The 27,764-nt window shown below is 45.5% G+C and overlaps 1 protein-coding gene across 3 annotated transcripts in view; it reads right to left on the reverse strand.

Moving 5' to 3' along the window:
• KALRN (kalirin RhoGEF kinase) overlaps window positions 1-27,764 on the reverse strand; it is a 525,892-nt gene that overhangs the window by 55,170 nt on the left and 442,958 nt on the right. The window contains exons 36-38 of one of the 3 annotated variants that reach the window (XM_054209626.1): window positions 5,945-6,228; window positions 4,992-5,096; window positions 884-979 (exon numbers count right to left, since the gene is read on the reverse strand). In XM_054209626.1, coding sequence (XP_054065601.1) covers window positions 884-979; window positions 4,992-5,096; window positions 5,945-6,228 — 485 coding nt within the window. Of the gene's footprint in view, window positions 1-883; window positions 980-4,991; window positions 5,097-5,944; window positions 6,229-26,516; window positions 26,787-27,764 lie in introns of those variants that run through there. The other 2 variants (XM_054209625.1, XM_054209624.1) reach the window with 2 other exon arrangements.

Consider the following 27,764-nt stretch of genomic DNA (forward strand, 5'->3'; position numbering starts at 1 on the left):
AGTAATTTGATGATCACTGTGGGGTTTTTTATTTTATTTACTCTCTTCATCCTTCAAATATACATAAGGAAATGAACCTTGGTAGGCTCATCATAACCCTGCCTTACTCCTAACTTGTTAATTAAGTTAAACTTGCTCAGAGAAAGCATTTACCTAATTTTAGAGGTCCTGGGACATGTAGAGAAAGGTTTATCTTTTATATTAACATTCTGAACTGTTCCATGGAAAACTTAAGAGAAGCCAAGATTCGAAACAGGATTTACTCCTTGTCCAGCAGACGTGGGACCAGACAGGCAGAGTGCAGGATATCGAAATTTTAGAACAAATTAAACCCAGAGCATTTTTATTGCTTATTCCAGGCTCTGTCAGAAAGAGTTGACAAGGCAGATTAAGAGTGACACGTGAACCTTTGTAAAATTAAAGCACAGCTGTGACACTTCAAGCAGTTCTACTCTTTAGAGGGTCTTTTCAGGGAAGCCAGAATACCAAAAAAACCTCACGTTACATAGTAAAACTCCTGTGCCTCAGAACAAGCTTTAAAACAAAACAAACAAAACATCCCACTGTGTAAAATATTTGAATGCCAACAAGACCCCAGAAAGAGTACAGCAGAGTAGCTCATGCTCTGCAAAGCCCCCTCCAAAAGGGCCATTCGACTATGCAGAGCAGAGCCTACACGGCAAGGTGAGATGTAGGCTTTGTCTCACACAGGGAGCAAAAATATCAGACGCTCTACTGAAAAGTAGAGCACACAGCGTTAATAAAAGCAGAGCAGATGAAGGTGAAAAGCAAGGAAACCAGAAACAAGAGGAAGACTTTAAAGCCCTTCCCTAGAGTCACATTAGGCCTGTTGTGTACACAGTTTTCACAACACTAAACTTACCAGCTTACTTTTGACCAACTTTTCTATTGCACTGACAAGATCCGCAGCAGTTGGGACATCGGAGGAGCTCTGTCGAGCAGCTAGCAAAGAAGAGGACTGCAAGACACCAGGTTGCAAAGGAAAAGCAAGTTAGCAGGATGAGAAGGGAGTAGGAAACCAGCGGTCAGTGAAGCAGCTTCTGAGACAGAAGAAAAAAAGTGGAAGGGGAGCAGGAGGGTTAGAGGACCACATGCATGCTCAGGTGAGTGACTGTCGCCGTATCAGACAAGCACAAAATTGCCATCCACTCCTGGCTGCACATCTCCCTGCAGCAGTTGCAAGGCTGGGAACCAGGGAATAGCGTCAAAGCACTGAAGTTCATTTGCAACCAGGCTGGGTTACTCTTAATGTCTGTAGGTTCCTCCTTCAAAGGACATCTATGGTCTTACAGACTCCAGAAAATTGATCTTCTTACTGCAGATGTAAGAAATTACCCCCTCCCCCATACATACATTTTTAATAAATGCAGTTAAGTACAAAGTACACATGGAGTTACAGGCCGTAGGAGAGGGAGGCAAGGGGGAACTAATCATTCCCCCTCCCTTCCCCACAGATCAGTTGCAATTCCAAATGGAGCCAGATGACACCTCCCGATCATGCAACTTTAGCCACTTAAATGTGTATCTTTTCTGTCTCCTCTCTGCAATCAGTGGAGAAAAAATACCCCTACATATCTCATCTCTCCTAGGCACCTGGCACAGGAGGGCAGAAACACTCTTTGGAGATGCCCACCTTTCCCTATTGACATCGGTTAGAATGTATTCAGTCTTGCTTCTCTATGCCTGTCTGTTGGTCGCAGGTATTCAATTTTAGGTGCCTGACACCACGTAATGTCTTTTGACGTCTCCACATTCAGGTAGCCACAGCTAATAGCTGCTGGCTGTTACAAATCTCCAGAAACACTGAGATCTCTTCTATGTGCTACCCAAGCATCCCCCATGGTGCTGTGAAGACTGGCCTCTGTGTGAAATATTCAGTTTTAGTTTAAGGTTTTTGCTCTATACGGGCCTCTTCACCCCTTGGCCTTTGTCCTAGGAAACCTCACTTTGAAAACTCAAACTCATGCGATAGCTATGGGAATTGGTATTTATTAGCTCACCTGTATGCACATTTCTACTGAATAAAATACAAGCACTGACTGAAACTATAAGCCCTTTGATAACCTGCTTTTGGCAGGCTGACAGGGACTAAAGCATGGGTACATTTTAATAAATTCTGCATTAAAATTATTAAAAAGCTTATTCATCTCTCAGCTGCTTAATAAAGGTCTTCTGGAGAGCAGCTACTTCAGGGAAGTCACCGTGCAGGTGCCAACGAACACGCGTCTGAGATTAAATAGTGCTGGAGAGTGAGCCATGGAAATGTGATGGCAGGAATTAGGCAGCTGGCCACCTCTTTAAGTGGCCCTTTGGGGAGGTTCCTCATGTTGAGTGACACAGCCCCAGGGGGAGAAAAAAAAAAGGCAAAGGAGATCAATCCCAACCAGAAGCCTTGTGACAGAGCAGAAGCGTCAACAGCCTGCCACTTGTCATCTCATCTTTCACAAATAATACATCTAATCAACAGTTCTAATTAGAACAACAACAGAAACTACAGGTAATCAGGCTGGTAATTGAGGAATTACGCTGGTAATGCAGGAATCTCATACAAATGTAAAAGTTCAGACAGCCTGTTTCACCTGCAATGCGGACAGACGTGTCTAGGAACAAAAAAGACTGAAAATAGGGACTTTGAAGAGATACTGGACAAATACAGAGACGATAACCGTCAAACATAATCATTCTAGCAGGAGGAGTCCAATTTTTGGAGGCACTAAACAGCTGTTGCTCTCACTTCTTTTAACTGAAATTGCTCAATATCTCTGAAAAGTAAATAACTGCAGGATTTTGAAGGGAGCACGGAAACATTTGCTGCCTACAAGTCTTTCAGGGTAAAATAAAACTTTTCTGTGATTGAGGAGAGACTCTGGTTTGTATGGGGGGAATCGGAAAATGGCATTTCTGTGTTCCCGAAAGTAAATTCTGGATTTCTAATATGAAGATATCTTGCAATTTGTCTTTATAAGAGCCTCCAGGAGCAGCAAGGCACGATTATGGCTGCTCTGTAGATGGGTTCCAGGAAAGGTGCCACCTCCCACACTGTGCAGACATCTCCCACCCCCCACTGCTGCTTCCCCACGCTGCCGCTGGTCCAGCCTGAGCCCATGCCTGTAAGCAGTAGTAGGACATGAGCAGGGAGCTGTGCCCAAATTAACACCGTTAAAGAGCTTTTGGCTCCAGCATGGCTCAAACATTGCTAAGGCAGTGCTCCTGTGCCAGAGAATTCAGGAGCCACGTTTGTGAGCTTAAGTTTTTTTCCCCTGTGATGCAAAGTGAGTAGGGGAAGAAAAAGGGAGAGAAAAAGGGTTTCAGATGCATCTTGCTCTATTTAATCTTCTCTTTTAGGAGCGGGTGAAGAAACAGCATGCCAAAACGCTCTATAAAGCTTAGACATCTGGAGCGGAAAACAGTTTAGTTCCACAACATCAGCGCTGTCAGAAATGTATTTACGAAACACTGAAATCACATGGCATGTTAAAAATCAAAAATAGTGACCTGAGCTAAAGCAGTTTTGTTTTTCTTTAAAAAAAAAAACCAAAACACCCCCCAAAAAAACCAAAAAGCAAACTAACCCCAAAACATTTAGCTAAACACCACAAAGAACAAGCCAGGAGCAACTGCTATTGTGCTGGGCATGGATCCACCACGGCTCTGCTTCGCCGACCTTTCGCCTCTGCCCCTCGCCAGGCAGCCAGCAGCACACGCAGCACTCAAAGGGCAAGAGTCCACGACTCCAGCTGTGTCCTTCTGGTCTTGCTGCCACCACAATGTCATAACATTTCCTGACAGATTAGCAGCAAGCCCCCGAATCCCTTCCTCCATCATTCTGCTCCTTGAGTCCCAAAAATATTTGCGCCCTTCTCGCTCTCTGTTTCCAAACTCCTGCCTGAAACTTCCCCAAGAACATTCTGGGTTGTTTTTCTTTCTGACAATTTATTAATCTCCCCTATCCTTGCTTCTTTGCATGCAGTAATTACAATCAGAGGATAGAGATACAGAAGTGGCAGTGCTAAAAACAGATGCCAGCAGGAAAGCAGGAAACAGCTAAACAGGAGGATGGATTTCTACAAGGGAGACGACAGCACCAGGAAAGGGTGGGGGAGGACACGTGCAGACAGGACCTGCAGTGACTGTGAATGCAAACCACTGTCATAGCCGTATGCCCAGATTCTCACCACAAGTCCAAGAGAGCAACTGAAGGACTCTGCAAGCCACTGCACCATCTGCCACAGCAAATTCTGATTCAACATCCAAGAGATCCTAGCTAACAGCAGAGAACTACCATCACCAGCATGGTGGACAAAGATGGACAGATCAAAGCCTTTTCCACCGTCCTGAGAGGGACTTCAGGTACCTTGTGGAATTCTGAACTAACTGAAGGCGATGGACCATTCAGTGATGATCAGCCACATAGGCCAAAAATGCCAAACGATAGCACTAGGTAGGCTTTTCCATCTGTGAGTTTTAAAGCACTTCATAATGGAGGATGGATGGTGAGGTACAGACTGACAGTGTTCCCGGACCCCAACCACACACAATGCCCGAGTGGAGAGCCCAAGCTCTCTAACTCTTGGTGAAGGTGTTATTTCTGGATTCAAGCAGACTCCAGCATTACTGGCCTACTCCTCGGGCCCAGGCTGCCACCAAATACCATTTCTGCTGCTACTGCCAGACGCCAATGGCACTTTTAAAACAGACGTGGAGAATACGCGTTATCAGCCTGAGTGGAATTTCTGACCACACACAACACAAGCACGTGACCTGTCCTGAAATGTAACGACAGGGCTAAATTGCTTATCCAGCATTATTTGTAAATTCAGTTGGTGAAAGGTATTAGATTATGGTTTGCACACAGGTGTCTTATAACCACAAGTCTAGGCCCTGGATACTAGAAGACCACTATGAAACCACTGTGAGATGGCTATGTGAGAAACACAAACAGCAAACTGATACAGCAGGGGAGGCCTTACCATCTCATCTTGGGTAGGATCATTGTCAAAAATCTTCATAGGAGGAGGAAGAGGTGTGTGAGACTCTTCATCTGGCTCATCTTCTCCCCAACCCTTCTTGCTCTTCTGAAGAAAAGTTAAACATAATTAGAAGAAGGGACGGGTTTCTTTTATCTTTTCAGATATCTGAGCTCTACCACCAGGCTTTGAGTCTGTTAATACTAATACTGGCTCAATGTTGCATTGGGTGGAGAGAACTGCAGGTAATGCTAAGCATCATGGAAGAGAAGCAATAAAGACGTAAGGTTTTGCTGGTTAATCCTGATGCATTCTAAGAGCTACAGAAATACAGTTTATAGGTCGCCCAAGCAGCAAAGGCAGTTACATTTGTGTGCTGATGGAAAAGAATTTTTTTAATTTAAATGAGAACAGCTCAATGCACAGTTTTTAAAATGTGTTCTTCTATTTGCGTTCAGTTAGTATCTTCTCCATTTTGGTTTGTAATTCCGTATTCACCTTCTTAGGAAACAGCCATTCTGTCAAAGAACGTGCCTGCAGAGAAACAGCGGCTGCAAATACGTAGCAGATTCAACAGAAACATGCCCGTTTCTCTGAGTGATTTAGTTCAACAAGGAATTACACTGCCATGGTAGGATAAAGGTGATATGAACGTCAGCAAAAAGTGATAACAGCTGCTTAAGAATAACTTAATTTCTATCCTTGGCAGCTTTCTAATAGGCTATTAAAAATCTCTAGTCAAAGGACAATAACATGCAGGCTCTGAAATGCCGTTCCCTGTATATTCTATTGCTCTTTGGATGACAATGCTGCTGAAACACAACTTTAATCAATTCAGTTTTACACATGATTCGCTGCTCCCTCTAGACCCTAAGTTTTTACTCAAGCGTGAACCACGCACCACAGAAGAGACTATCAGAGCTGTGGTCTTTCCTGGAACAAACACTAACACACACCTCATCGGCGCTGTCTCCTTGAGGAGTGGTTTCATCTCCGGTCTTCGGTGAGCCGAGGTCAAAGCTCTTCCTGCCATCTCGCACCTTCTTTTGTTTCTTGATGTTGCTCTCGGTCTTCCCACTGTTCAGCCGGCGCACAGGACTAGTCAACCATTTCTTCAGTGTGTTGGTCGAGCGCTTGGGGCCAGGAGAGCTCTGGATGGAGTTGAGGGATGGCTGAGGTTGCAAGTTGGCCACTGAATCAGACTTGCCCCCATTGTCATTGGAAGAGACCGAATATGCATCTGGAAGAAAACAATGAGGTGAGAGATCATACCAGCACCTCCTCTATTTGCTAGCACCTATCAAGCGCTTGACAGTCCTAAGCATGAAATTACAAGCTGCCTCGATGAAAGGTTTTGTGACCTATGGACATTGTGTAAACTTTTTTGCACCACCAGAGAGAGGAATATGCCCTGCAATGGGCATTTTTCACAATCTTGCACACCTCTCTCATTTCCTACCACACTATCTGTCCTTATGAAAGATCGCAGACAGCAAAGCTATCTAGTTTTCGATGAAAGCCTGAATTTCATGCTAAGTGCTGAATTTCTCAGCTTCTTCCCACAGATTTCATTGTGAATTGCCAGGAAGAAAATAAGCACAAAAAGCAGATTACTACAGGAAACTTGACAGTAACCAACACTTTGTCAGGTTCCAATTCCATAAATGTTTCTCAGCCATTTCCAGACCTCGATGACATTACTGTTAGTTCGACTACTTATTAACTTTTGAAGGTTATTTGAGGCACCTTAAAATTACCTCCTTTGCCCCTGAAAGCAATTTTTCAGAAGACTTCACACCTTCCCTAGAACTAAGAAATTGGAATGAACAATTACAAAAGGATGACAAATTGTTCAAACCAAAGGAAATTCCCAAGAAGGAGATACAAGGCAAGCTTAAAATTAAAAAAGATTTCCATTACATCCAAGCAGGAGATTCTGCTGGACTGTATCCAACCACAATTATGGATACGCATGTTCCAACTACCACTTTAGAAATGGGTGCAACCTCCCTTACTCCCCACAAAAGCAACAGACCAAAGATGTGCCAATGTCAATACGTCACCAAAGCAAACAAGTTGCTCGAAGATTTCTCAATTGCCCTTTAGGAACAAGTGCCCTGCTTTCACCTTTCTGAAGCCATGGCAAGGCAACTCCTTCCCCAGGGGCAATCAAGGACCAAGATGTTTAATCCCACACAGTTTCAGAGGAAATTTTTTTTTACAGAATTCAGAAACTGTCACGCTCCTGTAAGATACATCTCAGACCGTACATCAGAAAGCAGTTAGCTGATGTTATTAAACATTTTTAGATGGTTATCTCTGAATCTTTTATCTGCCCCAGCAGGAAACAAAAATGTAAGTTACAACACGTGAAAATAGCCTGGTGCATCCAGATATTCTCAGTTCAGCAATAAATATCATTAGAGATACTGGTTAGTACACATGCTGAGGGAGAGCTACTCTCCCAGAGAATCGTTACCTATATTGTTTTAGAACCTGGTTCCTGCTACTTGCACGCAGAGCTCCTACCCCGCTGGGCAGCAGAGCTCGGCTACGCACTGAGCAGAGATTGCAGCCTGCCTTCTCTGCCAGCTTGTAAAATGCAGACCGGGAGAGTTATAATATTTTAATAGTATTTTACAACCATAGACAGCCTGAGTCAGAAGTTGAACCAATAATTCATTTTACATACCTGAGGTTAAAAGTTAGGTTTTTAGAACATACGGAAATAATTGCAACAAGCTAGAGGAAGTCAAAGTTCATTTCCCAGACAGGAAGAACATCCAAATCATCTGTCTTCTGATGACAGGAGTGAGTGTGAGAGGGGCTGGGAGGAGGACAGATCCCAGGTGGAGCTGCTGGGTTTTTTCTGACATTCCTCCATAAGGGCAAAGTAGCAGCCTTATCTCAAAAAGGCCTGGGTTTAGCCAGCTCCCATTGATGTTACTTCATGCACACGAAGTGGTGTTAAATCAACTAGCGCAAGATAATATTTGTCAGTGGCCAGCTTATCTTCCACTCAGCAGGCTTTAGACAGTCTCCTCTCGCAGGCTCCACGTGATGCTCTGGGAGTTTATCAGCGCACCTTGCGTCAGCAACATTCAGGGTTTTGCGATGGTGATTTTGATTTTGCAAGCGCCCTGGCCCCTCCGTCCCCCCTGCAGCACCGAAATCCCCTGTGTCAAGCGAGGTGCCCTCCAGTGCCCATCTTCCCACTGCCACTGCAGGAGGATTAACTTTGGGAATTACTGGCAGAAAGAGAGCTGGGCTGCAGTCACGGATGGGGAAATGCTGGAAGCAATCGCTCTGTGGAGGCTGCCACTGCCAGGGATGATTTGGGGCAAGCAGCCGTACCATGGACTCGCTGCCTTTGCTGGGGACTGGGCTTGTGGGGAGGATGAGGAGAAATGAGGACAAGCCGATCTTCCCACAGCTCAGTTGATTAACGTACAGAGAGGTTTTTACTACAGCTTGGAAGTAACACAATCAAACCCCTACCTCCAGTCGACAGCACCTTGCCAATTTAACTTTTGGAAAGGGAAGGGAGCTGATAGGAGGCTAAATGGAGCCTGGGACAACCCCATCCGCCCCAAGGATTTGTTACTGAGACACACAATCTCACCTCAGCCCAGCGGCCTGAGGCAGGGCCAAAACCAGGAGCTCTGAAGTCCATGATGGAAGGGGCAGGGACGTCCCTTTCCACCAGGAAACACCCCTGGTTTTACGAGCAGGGCCAGGCCCCGGCCTTGCTGCCTCCCCCCACTTCCCCAGGCAGCACAGCCATGGCAGGGCACGGACAGACACACAGCACCTCTCACACCACAACACTCCTCACTTGTGGCCATCCTGGGAAAGCGACGGTCAGTCATTGTCCCCTGTCATCCCAGGGAAGGCAGCAGGCGGGGAGAAACAGGCCAAGTCCCGAGCTAGCCCACAGCCCACCCTGCCCGCTTGCAGGCATTTTGTCCAAAGTCTAACCTAGGAAACAAGGAAACCTCTGCAGACCAAACACCAGGCCTCCAGAGCCACAAGCCATGATGAAAGCCAACCCAAAGGTTTCCAGAGGGAGGCGTGTTACACCGTGCAATGATTCTGCTTGAAGGAGGCTCTGGATTTTCCTGCTCAAGGTCATGCCCTTGGTGATGAAAAAGGCTATTTACCAAGGGGTTACTAAATCTCAGTCTTGCCATGCTGTACACAGCCCGGGCAGATACGAAGTCTCCTTCTTCCTCCTCGTCCACTGAAGTGCCCTGGCTGACCACTGTAACGCAGCTGGGACAGAGCCCGGGCTTCACTTGGCCCATGCAGCCCAAGACTGGAAACATGGCCTTATCTCGCCTTTACATGGTCGCTGGCTGGAGGATAGGCAGGGAGGTGGAAGAGAAAGGCTGGTATAAATCTCCCTGCTCCCCAGCCACCACGAGAGCCCCTCAAGGTGGGGTTTTTGCTCTACCCAGCACCCTACACATGGACAAAGCACTCCCGTCCCATCGTTCCACTTCCTACTGTTGCCAAACATGCGCTATCCAAAACCCACACCGAGAGTCCACACGCAACATACATAACCTTTTTTCCTTTTCTTTATTAAAGGAATTGCAAATATAGACACATTCGTGAGCAAGTCACACTTGCTGTTTGCCAGCCCTGCTGAGAATGGTTTCCTTTGCACATAAAGCAGGTCACCTCGACATGGTCGCAGAGGCAGGACTGGAGCTCAAGAAGAGCAGAGCTCGCGAAATGAGAGACAGAAACATGCAACATAAAAAATCTGCCAGAAAAGACTTTGGAGACAACCTCCTAAGCCGTGCTTGTGTGAGCTCCACTGCTTCCGCGGCACATACAGCTACAAACACATTAATCATGACACTTGATACTAGCCTGAGATCCAGACACCAGGTGGATGAAGCGGAAGAGGAGGACACGTTACTGTGCTCTTCTTGCAAAGCACTAGCACATATGTGTTTTGCGAACTGTATTGGCAGAGCTGTTCGGAAACACAGTTTGCTTAAGAAAAGCCAGAGAGCCCTTTGGAGAAGACGCAGCGGCACATTGCGTGGTAATCCAGGCAGCCCGCAAGGACCAGCAAAGCGGGGCCTGCCCTCGCACTGCAGCGGGTCTGCAGGAACACCGCGGCCCGGCAGAGAGCTACAGAGAGCGGCTGTCCTGCCAGTGCCTGCCACCACTGGGACACAGGCATCTAAAAAAGGTATTTGGTGAAGCGAAATGGGTGTAGGGAGGTCAGCAGACTAGTGTGGCTAGATTGATTTCCTGGCCAAACCATTCATTCAGACAGAAGAAATGACGGTTTCCAAAACACCCCTAAGCAAACCTCCAAGAAACTTCTGGCAATAGGACTGTGACAGATACTCAGCCAGACCAAAGTGCTTTAACATTCAGGGCTTTTGCACGGCCGGAGGCAGGAAATCTTTGTTGTTGTTGCTCAAATGAACAGACGTCTATAAAAGCACAGCTCTTTTACTTGAAAAATGGAAGGCTCCAGTTCTGTGCAACCTTGGGTGAAAGGAAAAATGAAAATCTCACAGACCCGTTTTAGAGGCACAGTTGCATTCCCATTTGAGTCAGTAGGAATTACTGCTGGAACATAAATACAAGGCATTTTATTTTTACCTCCCTGTTCCCCAGAGCACGCATGGGAGGGGAGGTCTGTCTGATCAGGCTCATGCAGCACTGGAATGATCTGCAGGAACTCAGATCTCTACTGGGAAAAAGGAAATATTTCTCAGAGCAACTCGGAAGAAAATAACAGGCTTCTCTTTTTGATCCATACTAACCGCAGATCAATTACGATAGGAAGGAAATACGCTTCCATAACCAGAAATTACTACAGAATATAGCTATGAAGACAGGTGACTATGGCAGGACACAATCTTGCTTTAGGTGAGAAGAGGTGAATCTTCTTCTGATTTAGGTATGGCTCCATTTCTCACCCCAGAAAAACAGCCTGAGAGAAGAGGATTTTTCCACAGAAGTCAAAGAAGATGAGCCAGAATAGGAACTCTGTAATCCTATTAGCATGTGCATTTAAATCAATATTTTTTTGCAGAAATAATTCCACTCATGAATGAAAGCCAATAATGACAATCTGACCGATGAGCACATAAATTAGCTCTGCTGTGCTCAACAGAACCCATTTTCCATATTTAGTGATTCCCGTAAAATAACATTTCTGACAAAGATGGAACTGAATCAGATGTGGATGGAAGACTAACTCAGTCTTCACTCAAGCTATTATTTCCTGGAGAACGGGAATCTCTGCCCCAGAAAATCTTGGAAAGCAGGAGTCATCTAGACCCGTCCTATGAACAAACAAAGCCTCTATGTTAGTATTTCACACTAAACAAACAAGAAATGTCTAAACTGTCAAAATGCACCCTCTTCTGCCCTTTCCAAGAGCATCTCCTCCACCATACAGGCTGTACACTCCGGTTCACAGCTCTCAGCCCCTTGAGGCTTTATACTCTCCCTCAGGAAATGCTGCTGTGAGAGCCACCTCGGATCTGCTCGAGGGCTTCAGGGCTAAAGCCCTACTCAATGGACAGAAAGATGGCAGAAGGAGGTATGAAAACTGCTTCTTTGGTCTCTTCTGTGCTTTTGTATTATATGTCCAAAACACGCTCAGTGAAACATTTTTATTGGCACGAGTCAGGGTTACAAAACTTTGTGGCTTAGGCGGATGACAGGACCAATCCCAGTTTTAGTGTTAGAGCCTATTCTGCCTGTAAAACCTGGCATGGATTTGCAAAAATTTGGGAGGTAACAACATTTGGATAACACAAAGTCACTTTACAGCTATTCCTCAAGTGAAAACACTAGTTCATAACAATGTAAATAATGAATCTGACAACTTTTAATGTCAATAGATAAACTGTCTCCTCGGGCATGCCTCCGAAAAAGGCTCCAGAGAGGAACATAAGTGAACACAAGGAAATTTTCAGTGCCCATGTCAGACAAAGATAGAGGACAACTGGCTTGAAAAGCCCTTTAGATTAGAAGTACGTTAAACTTTAGCAATGCAATTGCGAAACTTGCCCTGGAGTCCTCCACAGCTCCCCATCCACCCCCAGCCCCGCTCAGCTGCTCTACACGTGTCCAACCACAGACCTGCCCCGTGCTTCGGCTCGACGGAAAAATGAGATGAGACCACATAGGACCTGGTTTCACACCAGAGTGTAAAGACACGTTCAAACTACGCCTTTGAAATCTAAATGCAAATTTTGGTCTGAGGTTCCAATGTTCTCCCTAACTTGATAATCTCCTGGAAATTATCAGAATTGAGAAGGTTCGACTGGATTTTCTGTTTGTGTCTTGGAGTATCATTTGATTGTTTGAGGCTTCAAGCTGGAAGTAACATCAAAAGGCACAAATCAATCTGGCAGGATTCTCACAATTCCACTTACATGGATGAAATGACTTCTGTCCAGACTCAAGAAGAGTGGTATGGAGTTAAATATTTTATGCAAAAGTTTCTAGTCCAATAGAGAAAGTAGCCTACACTGCTAAAAGCAGACATACTTGACAAACTTTCCAATCACCGTAACGCGAAAACTCAAAATTTGACTTTTTGTTTCACTGCCACACATGCAAACAAGACTAACTTCCAAAACGAGTTGGGGAAAAAAAAATGACTAAGTACTGAATTAATCACACAACATTCAGAATGCACTGTTTCTTTATTGAATAGTTGATATTTCTTGGAAATGGGAAAGAAGAGCTGCTTTGAGATAGAGGACGATCTGCAGAGTTCCCTTTAGCTATACTGCAAAGCAGGGGATGCTCCTGGGGGATTTTGCATATGGGTTTTGCCTTTGGGAAATGGTCACCTATCTGTTGGTTTTCATATTCAACTTCCTGATCATTACTTCCAGGTAGAAGCCTAAGCTGAGGAAAACAGGCACTCACCTAGCTGGGCTGGGCAAACACCGTCTCTCGGAGAAGCTCATTTTTGTGGCAGGCAGCAGCTCACCTCATGCTCTCGGCAGTCAAGAAGCTGCGGATGCTTCTGCCCAAGGGTGATGCAGAGCAGGAATCGCACCCTGTAGGAGCCTCTCTCTTTCCATTAACTACAGAGGGAGTCCGAGGAAATTACACCCTCAGCTAAATTTAGTTATTGCGAATCCCCTTCCCACATTTGAGTATGTTTCATACCAGGCTGATCTCGCAGCAGGAAATGATTAGCTGAAGTTAAGCATCTGACAATTCACTTTAATGAGCAATAACTCATGGCAACCCGCCATTAGCTCCAGTTGAATAGCTTTTATTTTTAGCTGGTGTTGCTCAGATGCAGCTTTCATCCAGCATGTGCTGGGAAAGCTGACATCCCAAAGTAGTCTCCAGGTCTTGGTTGTGCCAGTCGGAGTGTCAGGGCTCAAGAGCTCCAGTTCCTGGAGGTCAGAGAAAAGTCACTGCAGTTCTGGGAAAGTTTCAAAGACCGAGATAAAACCAAAAGCCTGGAGAAACAGCAGAGAGGCGCGCGGTCTCAAGAGACCTCGCAAGAAAAGTTACTGAAATCCTGAGGGCATGCTGAATGAGTGAGCTGGGTCTCCAGGGAGAGAAACAGCACAAGGGGAAGGCACAGAGAGAGCCTGCCGAAATGACTTTGTTACTGTCCAAGAGAGCCTAGTGAGAGAACCAGCTACAGAAGTCCTCTCTATTTCATCTGCTGCTTCGTGTGGACCTAGAGCTATTGTCAGAGGTGACTCTAGGGAGGACACGGGGAAGAGAGGAAGATGAGTCCTCAGATGAATACTGGGCAGGGTCTCGTTTCCTACAGACGAGCATTTAGCCGAGGAGCTGCTGCACATGAAGGCAGAGCATGCCCTTGTGCCTCTGAAGAGGCTCTCGGGAAAGCGTGCAACTCAACCCCACAGCACCAAGCACTTGCACAGCAGCCAGAACATCTGCGGTCCTCCTCTCTGGGTGTCCCACTCAGAAACGTGTTCCCATATGACGGCTTACAACTGCGATGGGGATCTACGACTTCTCCAGCGTGAGGTTTGAGCCTTTTTCTCTCCATTTATTAGCCTGGCATATTTATCCTGCTTCAGCGTCCCGTCTGACCACTCACATAAGCCACTGAGCTCATGACAGGTATAATAAAAGAACAAACATCCACAGAGTGAATCCACCAACTCGTTGGTAAGTGAGATACTCCTAACCAGCTCCTGTCCCAAAATACTATGAGCTAGGTACATTATTGACCTGCCTCGAGTCCCTCAAGGGAACCTTGCTTATCTCCCCAGCAAAGCAACAGTTTTTTAGAATAGGTTTTTACTGAATAAAAGGGTGTGGAAGAGCTCAGGAAAAGAGCAGTTGCTCCACACAGCAGAGTTTGAGGCCAGAGTTTGACGCGGTACTTCTATGCACTCCATTTCATTCACCCATTCTCTTGTGTCGGGTTTGTGCCCAGCACACATGGCCCAGACCAGCCCAGAGCACCGCGAGAGCAAGTCCAACACATCTGCTGGGAGCACACGTCGGAGCAGCCTTCCCATAATGCCCCACAGCTGGGACAGCAGATTTCTGAAGTCAAGAGGCACGCATTTTGCTTTAGCAAAGAAAGGAAATAAAAAGTCAAGACTAACAAGATCCAGAAAGGGCATGCTTTTTTTTTTTTTTTGAACAAATCAACATTTATTTCAATTTAGTCAAACAACTCGTTGAAGCACTTCTCTAAGTTCTACTTTACATTTTGTATTTACACTGTCCTCGTTCTGTGACAAAAAAAATCCCCAACCCTGAAGTTCCCAGAATAAGTGCCGCTAGCAGCAAAAAGAACAAAGCCCCAAACACAAAGCAAAAATCCCCATAGATATATTCTGATAGGAGACTTATGCGTGTTCCATAAAAAACTTTTAACCCTGAACCTTTATAGAAACCTATACAGGATGAAGAGGGGGAAAACGTCGTGTTTGAAGCTGAACAAGAAGAGCAGCATTTGCTGGCCTTTGCAAGTACACTGTTACTTTTAGCATAAGGAACTGTGAAATGCTTAGACACCCACATAGAAGCAGACTTTTAAACTTTGATCTAAGCAGTTTTGCTCTGCTGGGAGCGTAAGGGTACCAGAGTCGACGAATACAATCTTTTATCCTGGTGGTGGGCACAAAAACAAACTTTATTACACATGGTTTCCAAGCAGCTGTTAGTACAATACAAGCCTTATTCTTTTGCAAAGTGTCAAGGGTCGGCTTCGTTCAGCAGCTTCCAAATTGAACTACTGTAAGAATTTTGAAGTAATTTCTCAGTTAAATGCTAAGGTCAACTCTGCCTTATGCTTGAAGCCAGCATCCTCTACAACAAGGTGGACCGCTCTGCTGAATGGGGCGAGAGAAGGGAGGAGGACAACATTTCAATACTGTATTTATGTCTCCCTACCTCAAAGGAAACTGTGGCTATGTACCCAAACAATTCCTCATGGAAACAAGAGTATCGGTGACAAAATAAATTGGAATTGGGAAAAAAAAGCAAGAACAGAACCCAAAGCTGTTTGGGATAGGAAGAAAAACTGCATGTTGAGAAAGAAGGGACTGGTCATTAAACTTTCCAGGCACACACAGGGCTCAGAAAGCACAGAAAACAAGCAGAACAAACAAACACAACTGTGTGCATCTTAGCGTCAGCTTCTTTTGCCAAATGCAGTAGCTTCCAACATTCAGCAGCTGTCTCTTGCTTTCTAGTGCTGTGAAGTTCTCTTTGGTACTTGGAGGCTGTCAGGAGCTCCGGGCAAAGAGAAAGTCTTTGTCCATTTACCAACCAATTCCAAAGGCGCTGATCTTGAATAACTTTACTAAGCAAGAGTGACACAGATGTCTAGGAAAGGGGGCTTTTCTCTTAGTAAAGTTGTGGTAGGTGCAGTGGAAACCCAAGGCAATCTACATGCTTGTCAAATTGTGCCTAGGTAAGAACAGAGTCCTCCATGAACGTCTCTCATTTGTTCACTCTTAAATTATTCAGGCTCTGACAGCCCCTGAAAAGAAAAGAACGGAATAAGAATAAGTTGCAAGTGGTGCAGGGCGAGAGCGGACACCACGTAACCACCAAGAACAACGAGGTTGGGGTGTTTGACGACAGACACACTGCAGCCGGAGCCTCCAGAGCTGGTGCCCAAAGCAGCTTCCTCCACGCCCTTGTCTTCCAGAAATACTAGCGGAAAATACAAGCTCACAGCAAAGGTACTGGTTGGGATGAATTAAAAGAAGTAATGAATGAAGTAAATGCAAACAGCGGTTTGGAAATAAAACACACAAATAAGAACTGCTGGTGCTTGCGATGTTTTGCTTTTTGAACACGGCACAGGGAAATGGCTAAGCAGCTCAGAGACTTTTAACTGCACACTCAAGACTATCAGTTAGACTTGCGAGAAGCTTTCATTCACTCAGTAGGAAAATGAGAACATCACTTGCCGCCCCATATAACAGGCTCACGCAATCTACGTCTTGGTTTTTCGTTTGACAGCTCTCCAGGGCAGGGAGCAGTTCTGTGAGGAACCTTCACCGTTGCGCCGGTCAACAAGTTTATCAAATTTCAGGTGATGAAATCACTACTACACTCTATCTGCGTCAGCAAGAAAGATGGGATGGGAACTTGAAGTCTCAGAGACCATCTGCTGCATGGGAACAGGAGCGCTCTCTGCAGCACCCTGCCGAGGTCTCAGCTCTCTGAAGCTGCGCAAGTGCCTTGACCCAGCCACCAGCCTTTACAATAAGGCTAGCTCCGAGAAACTCATTGATTTTGACTTCTGGAGGGCCACACGGAGCCTCCCATGGCTTTCATGGTGCCTACACCATCATTCCATACCAGCAGCCTCCTCATGGAAAAAGTTCTGCGTCCAGCTTAGCAGAGATGGGGAGAAGTGCACTACATAAACTGTACCACTTAGTTCCCAGCTGCGTCACTGCATCTAATCGCAAGTAGCTGTAAAAATGCTCTACTAAGCAACATGTCTAATAAGAGATTATCATTACAAAAGCTATCTTCACTACTGCTGAGTAATTGCTTTATTTGGGACATACCTTTCAAAGTAGCTAAGAAAAAGAAATGCTTATTTGAACACAACAGCAAGGGCTGGACCGATCTAGCAGCAGAGTCTCTTTGATTCTAGAAAGACTTTGTTGAATACGGGTAATCTCATGCCACAATGTACGATGTCTGGTCACAGACATCCACGTGCCTGATAGTTTAGTATCCCCAGGACAAGTGACTGCAGTGAATATTCAGTAAGCATTAGCCTTTAAAACGTTTTTCTGGAGCTTGCCTTGCTTGAGGCTTTTCTTAGACACGCTGCCAGGTCAAATTTTACGGCAGCACACCTCTGAGCAGCTACAGCCCTCCCTGAGCAGCCCGGGATGTTCAAGCCCGAGTAATTTCTCTGCTACTAAGACAAAGTCAACTAAGATGCTGCTGTCTGCTCAGCACCTGTGCCCGGGCAGGACCTGTGCTCTGCTATTGTGGAGCTGAACTTACTACTGTAACATTCAAAGTGTTTGCCTCCTCCTTGCCTAAAGCTATGATTTTTCTTCTGCTGCCCTAGAAAGGATCCCTGTTGATAAATACTTATTCCATTTCCTAAAGAAGTCTATTCAGCTTCCACATGCTTCAGCTGAGAGCGATGTTTAAATATCGTGTTGATCCTCAGGGTTCAAACTACAGAAGGTACAAAGAACACCAGACTTGAGGCACTTCAATGGCATTAGCAGTGAATCATCTTTTTACATTGTACTGCTCAGATACATTTGGATCTAAAATACATTTGCATTTCTAATTAAAACAGATTACCATTAGTAACTAAAGAATGTCTTAAATCAGAATCCTTAGGCCATAAAAGCTAATTGCATGATGCTAAAACTGGATTTCAAAAATATACATATTATACCCCCTGCAGGATTAATTAGGCAACATCTCTTCAAAAGAGTTCTCAAAAGTGTATTTATTCAGCATGTGGTTAAATTATACTGGGTTGTGCAACACTTTTCATAGCCTGCCTTGGCGCACGCTTCTGCAGCAGCCGACAGCTGGGGCCTTGTTCGTCAGGGGTGCTCAACGTGGGCAAATCTAATTCGGGACCACAGCGAACCCCAGCCGACGAGAAGGAACACACATGCTGGTTCGTGCTCTCTGCCTCGCCACCATCTAGATACTGCCTTCCCCCCTAATGCCATCCTGCTGCTTCCCGCTGCGCAGCGGGCATTGCTTTGGCCACAGTTGACTGGTGCCGCTGAGCAAGATGATCTCGGGTACGTGTATGATGTGCTTTGTAGGACAGGCCTATAAAAAGGCTGAAATCAAGTGGTAGATATAAATCTGGAAGCTGTAAGTGCTGATTATTTGATGCTTACTTTGTCACCAATTTCCTACATGACCTCACGAGAGTTTCAGAGCGCTCACGGAACTGCAACGTCTTTTCAAATAGGTTGAGACTGTACTGCGTGTGCTGGGGATATAAGAAACCTCTGTTCACTAAAGCTGCATGTGCATTATGAAGGGAGGAGGAAAGAAAAAAACAACACGGCATAACAGGGCACGTCCTCGGCTGCTACACTCTGTAGCTGTAATTGTCAGCAAGCCTAAACTGCATGAAAAAGTGTCCTCAGTGGATTTAGCTGTAGCTGGGGATGTGCCACTTCCAGCTCCCCTTGTGCGCTCAGAGCTGCTTGCTCCACGTGAAATCTGAACATTGAAAAATGCCTGGAAAACATAACAGTGGAGACACCTCCAGGGTCACTAAATCCAGTCCCTTCTTATCAGAGGTAAGAGTCCATCTCTTTCCTAAATGTTTAATTCAGTGCTAGTGAACAAGGGATCTTTGCTCAAAACTGACGTACAGACTGTACTTGTGCTTCCCTGTACACAGCAACATTAAATTTCCATGTTAATTTACAACTTTCCAACACAAAAGATAACAATCTCCACCAGAAACCACCTACTGGTTCCTCACGATCACATTTGCTAACGGGTTCCCAGCAGGTCTGGCTCCCGGGCTTCACCCCTTTATGCAACTTCACAGCCTTGCACAGCCTGGAAGATAATTTTGCAGGGATCCAAGATTTCAAAGTTGTTGCGCTGTAGCAGGACTAGCAATGGCTGTAACACAACCAAGTGCATTGGGCTGCACTAAGGGCAACAGAATAGCAAGTACTAACTTAACTCCTCCTATGAAAACACACAAAACGGGAGATGTATTTTTTCTGTTTTCCAAAAGTACTGAGCAACCACATTTCCCGTGCAGTAGAGGAGTGCCCATAAGCGTTGGGAAGTGCTGAGAGGTGAGAGAGCAAGAAACCAGCCAGAGTTATAGTGGGCTTTCTGCAACGTGATGTTACGCATGCTACATCAGAGAAAAGCAAACAACAAGTACGTAAACTGAAGCGTATATAACCGCTCTCTCCCCATCAAATTGAAGAAACCCCCTTGTCTCTTCTATTATTAACTGTTGTAATTCAGGTTTCAGATTCTATTTCTCCTCTCATTGGTACTTCACTGCTGAAATTTTCATGTTTTGTCCTAATTATCTGCAAGGAGCTCAGGCGACATGTGTGATTTCCATGTTCTCAGCCTGCTGGGGAGAGGATTGCGGGGCTGGTCCAGGACAGAGGCTGACAGATTGAGAGTCACGTCAAACACCACAGGAGACCCGATGGGACGCACTAACTACCTTTAATCCAAGGAGTGGTTTGTGTTTCAGCATAATCAGCCACATCAAACATTATGAACTAAAAGCAAACAGGTTAATTTTTGGTTTGTGGTTTTCTAATGGCAAAGAACATTAGCCAAGGGAGACATTTTCAAGCATATCTTGTTAGGTATTATTTTCTAATAATTCTTTACACGTGCTAAAGTCCTAATTATGATCAACGGATCTTTTTTAAGAAAACATCCAGATGTGCTTCTGCAGTTGTTTTAAAAAGTATCTTTACATGACATTGAATTGCATGATGCAATATTAGCAATTGAACCATTCTGCAATAGCAACTGATACGCAGTGGCTAAACTGTCAGAGAACTGGATTTCCTTACTAAATTGAAAACCGCCTCTGGAGATCCCTCCTGTAATCACTATCCGCCCAACCACTTCTTCTCTTTTGAAAAGAAACTGCAACTTTTGCCCAAGATGAAAGTGTTTTCATAAAGCCTGTTAACAGACAAGAATTACATTGAAATCTAACAGTGTTCTAGTGTGTTTGAGACATTATCTTGATGCTATTTTTAGACTGAAACATTTTGAGGTTTGGGGTTTTTTTTAACTTTAAAACGATACATTAGTTTTCCTAATACATACATAAGTTTTAGCAAGGTGTATGCTGAAACATAACGGTTTGGAACTAAACCAAAATCCTTCTGGGGTCATGTGAAATAACTGCCCTTTTTGTTTCACTTCAAAATGGATAGATTTTACTTCAGCATCCACGCATTGAATTCCTAAACAATTCATCTATCTGGCACTTATTTTATAGGAAAGCAGCATGTTTAGTTACCCTGTGTTCTTTGCAGTCAACAGAGAGTTACCCAAGCTATATTTTTCACAATTATCTGTTCTCTTTCCCTTAGAATAAAATCTCCCTTCTTCAGGCTTCTGACAAGATGAATAAAGCCTTGTGAATTCTTACATGCTTCTTAGAGCGAATAGGAAGTTTAGGAGCTTTGCCTGCACAAAAGCAAACCCCATGTTTCTTGAAAGCTGGATGAATTCGTGGAAGTTGAAAACAATGCAGCAATCTGAATAACAAGGATCCCCACCACGCATTTACCCCCAGACTAGTAACTGAAAGCTGATCTTTATAGAAGCTCTTGCTATCAATTTAACACATACGAATTAAAATTTGAAAGTCTATTTTCTGTAAAACTTTTGTCACATCCACATCTCAAAAGATAAGGCTGCAAGGTCAGTTGCGAGAGAGACACACGAAACCGGAGAATGAGGGGCTAGCTTGTGTAGAGAGAGTTAGAGTTGCCTAGCAGCGCGTGTAACTTTCAAAAAATGAAAAAAATTAAACTAGTATTACTTGGATCTTGGAAACTGAGAGAAAGTTGTTAAAGCATCCTGAACACTGGCACTGATATGATAAACATCAGATTTACAGAAAGTGGCTGGCGGAAGATGAGAGCGGTGAGCTGAGAGTCACGTGCAGCAACCAGCGCTTCGAAAATCTCAAACCTCCTGTGCTCTTGGACATTTTATATTTTGTAGTAACACAGATCCACGGAAAACATGACCTGCTGTATCCATGAACAAGGTTTCTACCCTCAAAAAACCCTCCTGCAAACAGGTAAGACTTAACAACACTTAAAACTAAATGATCCTAAAAGAGCTGACCGTTCCCCCAGCCTGCAAACAGAGCAGTGGCCATGCTTCTCCTTCAGCTGTCTACACTCAGAGGCAGCTTATCAACCTCAGGACTTCTCCTGCTGAAATCCTCCTACGTCTCATTGCCACGTTCAAGGGAGGACATGCCCATGCACACAAATACTAACACGTTCAGACCAGAGAGTCTTTATTTACCCCAAAAGACTGGCATGGGGACTGTCAGGCATGCTTTTGGGACACACTTAACTCAGGACCATCTGTCAGGAGGGTGTAGCGCAGGTGTGGGAAAGCACTTTCCCACACTAATAAAAGGAGTGATTTTTTTGCTAACAGTATTCACCTTGTCATGTTAAACCTGCTTGCTCAACTGAGCAGCGTTTTCATCAACTCTTTTGTCCCTTCCAATAAGTATCTGCCATGACCTACTCCGACTCCTGACTCAGCCTTCAGAGGTGAGAAAACACAGGACTTGGAAGAGACGCGCATGTCACGGGCTTACCAGTTTGCTCTTAATAGAACTGGAAGAAAATAACAGCTCTCCCAAACCTCACCACAGCCATTTGCTTGTGAATCTGCCAGGAGAAAGATCCGAGCACAACTCTGGCAGGAGAGAGGGACTGCCCACCCACAGAAGACCAGTACACTTGATCCTCTGGACTTTACTGAGATGCAACTAATGAGCAACAGATGGACTTCACCCAAGGAGTGTATATGGGGAAGGTAACCGTTTCCTCATATTTCTCTTTCAGGAAGGACCAGGAAACTAAGCGAGCTTTGGTTGACACCCTTCATTTTACTATTGTTTTCTCCTCTGCCTCAATTTTGACGGAACTGCTTTGGCCATGCATTCCATTATGCTTTACACAGTGTAACCATGGCTCAGCCTGAAACACCAAATAAAATATGTTCAAATTAGGAAATGTTATGGGCTTGAATATATTACTGCAGATCACTCTCTTGCTACCACTCAGCACAAAGGTACCAGTTTCCTTAGCAAAGCTCTGCAGATCGCAGTAACACAGTGTCAGCACCTTCTATAAAAAGCACCATCAGATCTCACTTTTTACCTAATGAAGAAATAACTTTTATTAACATGCTGTTGACAGCCCTTGTAATGATGCCGGTGTGCCCAACTTCCAGTTAAGGCTCTGTTTCTGACCAGCTAGCAAAGATGTACAAGGTGGCTGGCTGAACTCCCTTCACTGCACATTAGTCACCGTCACTCTGCCAAGAGAAGCTTACTTTGTTAATCTTACAGCAAAGAGGTTCACCAGACTGAGCCAGTAACAAATCAAAGACTCAGGGAAGGCTAGCAAGAAGAGAAAAATGAAAGAAAGAAAGAAAGAAAAAGAGGACAGTAAAACAAAAAAATGCAGAAGGAAGAGCAAAACCATAGAAGATAGGAAAGAGGAGAAGCCAGAGGGATAGGAAATTTAAATAAGAGCTTACCAGGAGCTTAGCACAGACACAAACCCACTCAGTCTCTCATTTTTAACACGCTGAGATTAAAGGTTTGACATTCAGATTAAGTTTCTTTTGTTCTGAAATAGAAAGTTTGGATACGACCAGCAGCCTGCTCAGAAGAGCAACTGTTCAAGGAGGCAGAGGGACATGTTCTTTACTGACGCCGATATGGCACATCCATTTAAATCCATCTTCCCTGTTTCTGTCTACCCTCAAGTAAAAAGTGCTTTATATTCTCACCTGAAGCCATTCTGCAGCCACATAATATTATCTAGAATGGGGTGTAACGTGTTGCACTGTAAAGTTATGCCGACAATAGGCTACTTTTAACCACAGACCCTTTTCTTTGGGCTGTACCTGATGCACTAATAGCTACCTTCTCAAGTTCAGTAGATCAGAACACCTCTCTCCTTGTGCTCAAAAAAGAGTATTTCCTACACCTTGTTAGTGCTTTCCACCCTTCTGGTGCTCTTTAGGGCAACGAGACCCCAGCGTGCTCCAGGCTGGGCTAGAACTGAATGAGTTCAACAACTGGAAAGAAATGTGCTCTAAATAAGGCCCTGGCTATAATACAGCACGCAGAATTTAACTTTGAGGTTAAATCTGAGTCACTGACTAGTCTTTACAGCCCCCAGCGCATCAGAGCCTGGAGTTCAGTCTCCACCTGAGCCAAGCTCCACGCACCCACTGCTGAGCTTCAGAGCTCTGCACTGAAGGTAGCGCGGAGCGATGGCACTCACCCGCTAGACTTTGCTCTGTGTTTAAAGGCAATGAAGTTTTGACCTTGTCACATTTCAGGCACACAGCTGACCTTTTTTGCTTTAGAAAAGACGTTTCACAAAGCCTGAATCCCTCCAATTTCTTCGCTTTCCTTCATCACGACCCTTTTAACGAAGCCTCTAATCTGAACCACACAGATAACTGAGAAAATGGACTTCAAGTTGAAAGAAAATAAGCTATATTCAATTGCAAATCCTGGACTGATTTCTAAAGAGAGTTCAATGACTTTCTAGTTATCAGAAGACCATCAGAATTTGAACCCTCTTATCAGTCTGCTTTCAGAGCCAGTTTTGCAGCACTAAGAAGCATCCCATTACACCAGGTCACTTTGCATTTGTGCATTTAGGAGATACCGCAAAGCAAAAAGCCTCGCTTGCCCACTCTTGGCTGATTAAGGCCATTGGCCTGAGGGCTGTGCAAGTATCATGCTCCTAACTACCCCTTTTTATGGGGACAGACTCTTGCTCTGAGGCACTCCTATATTAGGATTTGTATCTCTCCATACTTCAGAACAGACAACTAGTCCTTATTTAGTTCATGCAGGGAAATATCAGGGTCAGTGCAAAACTGCAAATGGTGCTCAGTGTCAGTTGCTTTCTCTGGATGGATCCCAATAGCTTTGTATATGGGCAAAGCTGACAAGATCAGAAACTCACCAAGAGAAACAAGCGAAAAAGCAGTATCAAGGTCTTTACCACTGCAAAAGATGGGTTAAGAGTGATGCGGAAGAGTAGTTTAAGTTATTAGTCAAAATCCTTCAGAGAAATGCCCGGCTACACAGAATTTACCTATTGCATGATACACTGGGGACCCAGGGTTTGTTTTTTTTCAGCTCTGCATTATTGTTGCTATTTAGGAGATCAAGCACCCATATCACTTCCAAGCTTCACCACGCAAAAAGCACTGACACAGCTTGTACCAACATAACCTCTGTCTGAGCATAGAACGCACGCTCATCTTCTCAATTTCTCTCACCAGACAATTCTTATTGGCACCACAAAACTTACTCAGTTGTTGCAAAAGACCAAGATGCATCAAGCATCTGACACCAGAAAAAGCAGAGCTGCATTTCCAAAGGCAAAGGGAAGGTCATTTATGGGGCAGCAATGAGAATAGCTCCAAGGTGCTTCATATCCATCTTAAAACCAAACTACTGTCACCTATTTGTACTGCAAGTCTGAGATCAGTGAGTCACGAAGAGTGTCCCCTGCCCCAGAAGCAAAGATGATCACTGAGAATGCACAATACATGAAGTTAGAGCTTCAAAGGTCTGGTGGCCACATTAAAGCATCTCCAAGCTTAATGGCGGAAGCTGCCAACAGCAGCACTGATGCTGTAGTCTGGGGCACCCAAATCCCTCATGGAACGTCAGGTTTGGTACCTGCTTATATTCAGGGAGTATTTCCACCATCTGACTAGATCTGGTTTTCTTTCATAAACACAGCATAACAGACAGCCTTTTTAAACTTTTTGTCCAGAGTTTATTACCAAGGACAAGAAAGAAGTAAAGCAATCGGTCTCACAAAACACCTTTTGTTACTAACCCAGTAAACTAGAACTGCAAACACAGTTAACATTTCAAAAGGAGAGAGACAGCTGTTTCCCCGACCCCCTTCTAGAGACAGTTTGCAGGCAGGACAGGCAGCAGGGAGATTTTAATCTGTTAGAATCAACATTTTAAAGACCAGAACCATCTCAGAGAGCTTGAATGCTGCTCCAACCTGCTGCATGGGCCAACACATTAAAGCATAGGCTGTCTGAGAGACTTGGCTTTGACAGTAATTTAGTACCACAACCTTTCTGTTAGCAGCCCTATCCCTACAACCAGCTTACATGTTCCTTCTTAAAGGCTGCAAAACAGTGGGGTTTTGTGCATTGACCTCAAGAGTCACTTCTTTGGCATGAAGCAGTGTGCCCTCCCGAGGCTGAAAAAGATCAACGTCTTATGAAATCACGGCAAACTCCATCACCAACTAGTTCTGCTTTGCTGCTGTCACCACACAAGCGTGACTCCAGTTCAATAACCGGGGAAACAGGGCGCCTGCATTGCGAATGTGTGCCTCATGAAATTAGTAAACCCACCCATCCTCAAATCATCTTTATCTGGGGATGTGCAAATGGGTTCCACAATTACCAAAAAAATGCATAAAAAAAGCTTTGGTCTTTAAAAAAAAGGACCCAAAACAAAAGAAAAGGCAAGCTTTGTTTGGGACATTTTTGCTTGGCCATTCAGAGAACAGGAAACACTGAAATGCCACACACATCTTCAAAAACCTCACATTATCCAGAACAAGTTCAAGGAGCCATATCACAGCATAAAGGCTGCGGGCTGGGAAATCTTCAGTCAATGCAGCTGAGCTGCACTGTTCCTTGTAAAAGCCAGCTTTTTATTTTATTTTTACAAGGGGCTCTAGCTGCCGCAGCTTTCCCACATCCCTCATAGCGTTTCAACTCAGCCAGCTTCCCCAGACCTTCCCACATCACCATTCAGAGATTTGTGAACTGTGAGAAACAGATGTTCTCAAAGCTTTTTGCTCCTATCCAAGCCCAAGAAAGAGTAGAAAGAGGGAGGAAAAAAAAAAAAAAAAAAAAAAAGACGACATCTCATTTAAGCAAATATTTCTCCCCGCCCTATTGACCTTAGAGTCCCAGGGTGTTTCCTACCAGCAACGATAAAATGCATCCTGTCAACTTTAGCCCTCTCCCTCCCGATGCCCGGGGCCGGTTCGCCCGCCCACCCCCGGGGGAAAGGGCCCTGCGGCTCCCTGCGGAGGGGGCTGCGGGGCGCCGACCCCGGCTGCTCCCCGCCTTCACCTGCCCCTTCCCTCCGCTCGTCCCGGGGCAGAACGGGCGGGCGGCGGAGGCGGAAAGGGGGGATGCTGCGCCCGCGGAGCCCCCGGCCCGCCGGCGCCTGACCCAGCCCCCGCGGGGGGACCCGTTCCCTGCACCCCGGACCCCACCGACCTTTGCAGGAGCAGCAGCAGCAGCACTTCGCCAAGAGCCATCCTACACCGGAGCGGGCGGGATAGGCGCGCCTGCCCGCTTTCATGCTGCCTTCGGGCTGCTCATGGCAAGGAGCCACCGGCCCGCTTGGGAAAAACAACAAATCACAATTAAAAAAAAAAAAAAAAAAAGCCCTAAAGCCAAAAAAACATGTAAAAATAGCCGTGATAAGCGGCCGAGCCGCTGGCGGCCGCGGCGCCCAGCAGCCGCTGTCCCCGCCGTGCCCGGCGCGCACCTCCGGGGGCGGAGCGGGGTGGAGCGCGGACCGCGGCCACCGCACCGCCTCCTGCAACCGGGCGGAGCGCCCTGCGCGCCCGCGGCCCGGCGGGGAGGGGGGGCTGCGGGGAGACGGGGCTCCCGCCTCTGTCTGGAAGGAAAAGGAGTTTTCGGGGGGAGGAAAATGGTGTGACCGCGCTCGGGCCGGCGGCCGCGAAGCCGGTAGCGAGACAAAAACTGCCTGGGAGGAAGTTTGCTGAAGCTGTGACATGCTGTGGAGGAGGGTTCCTCCAAAGTCTTTAAAAGGCAAAACCTGTGTTGCTGTGTTTTTTTTAAAGTTCACTACTCTTTTTTTTTTTTTTCCCCAGCACCATTCCTTGGCATATGCATCTGACAGCTAAAACTTTTCACAACTAGTTAAAAATATTAAATCCAGCCTGCTGTGATCCCAACTGCTCTGCCCGGCTGCTTTCTGCTGTAGGAAACCTGCCTGAAGCACTGTAGGGTAAATGACACATGGACCAACCCGCCTGAGATCCAGATGCACAGCTTGCTTTGGAAGGTGCCAACCTGTTGTGTTAGGATTTCCCACCTAAAGCATGGAAAACTGGAGGTGCCAAAAACATCCTGAACCTTGCTGGAGGCAGCTGGTAGGAGAGGTCAGGCAGGATTCCAGAGTGGCAGCATCATCGTTTTGCGCTCTGGTATCGAAAGCTGAACAAACCCAACAAGCTGCTTCTCCCAGGCATAAGTGTGTACGGAGAGGGAAGAGCAGAGTGTTGTGCTTTGAGTCCCTGTGCCAGGACTTCAGCCTGAGCAGGCATGGCTGTACCGGTGCCACAGACTGGGGAGCTGGACTAAGGCTTTTGGTTTGCTGCCTAATGGCTTTGAGTAAGCGACGCTCCTGTGGGGCCAAGGGCCATTTCTAGACAGAAGGTGACGGCTGCAGCTTCAGCACAGAGTTCACAAACCCACCTCGGTTTGCACCTATGT

This window comes from Rissa tridactyla, chromosome 7 (assembly GCF_028500815.1).
Source record: "Rissa tridactyla isolate bRisTri1 chromosome 7, bRisTri1.patW.cur.20221130, whole genome shotgun sequence".
NCBI classification, from domain to species: domain Eukaryota; kingdom Metazoa; phylum Chordata; class Aves; order Charadriiformes; family Laridae; genus Rissa; species Rissa tridactyla.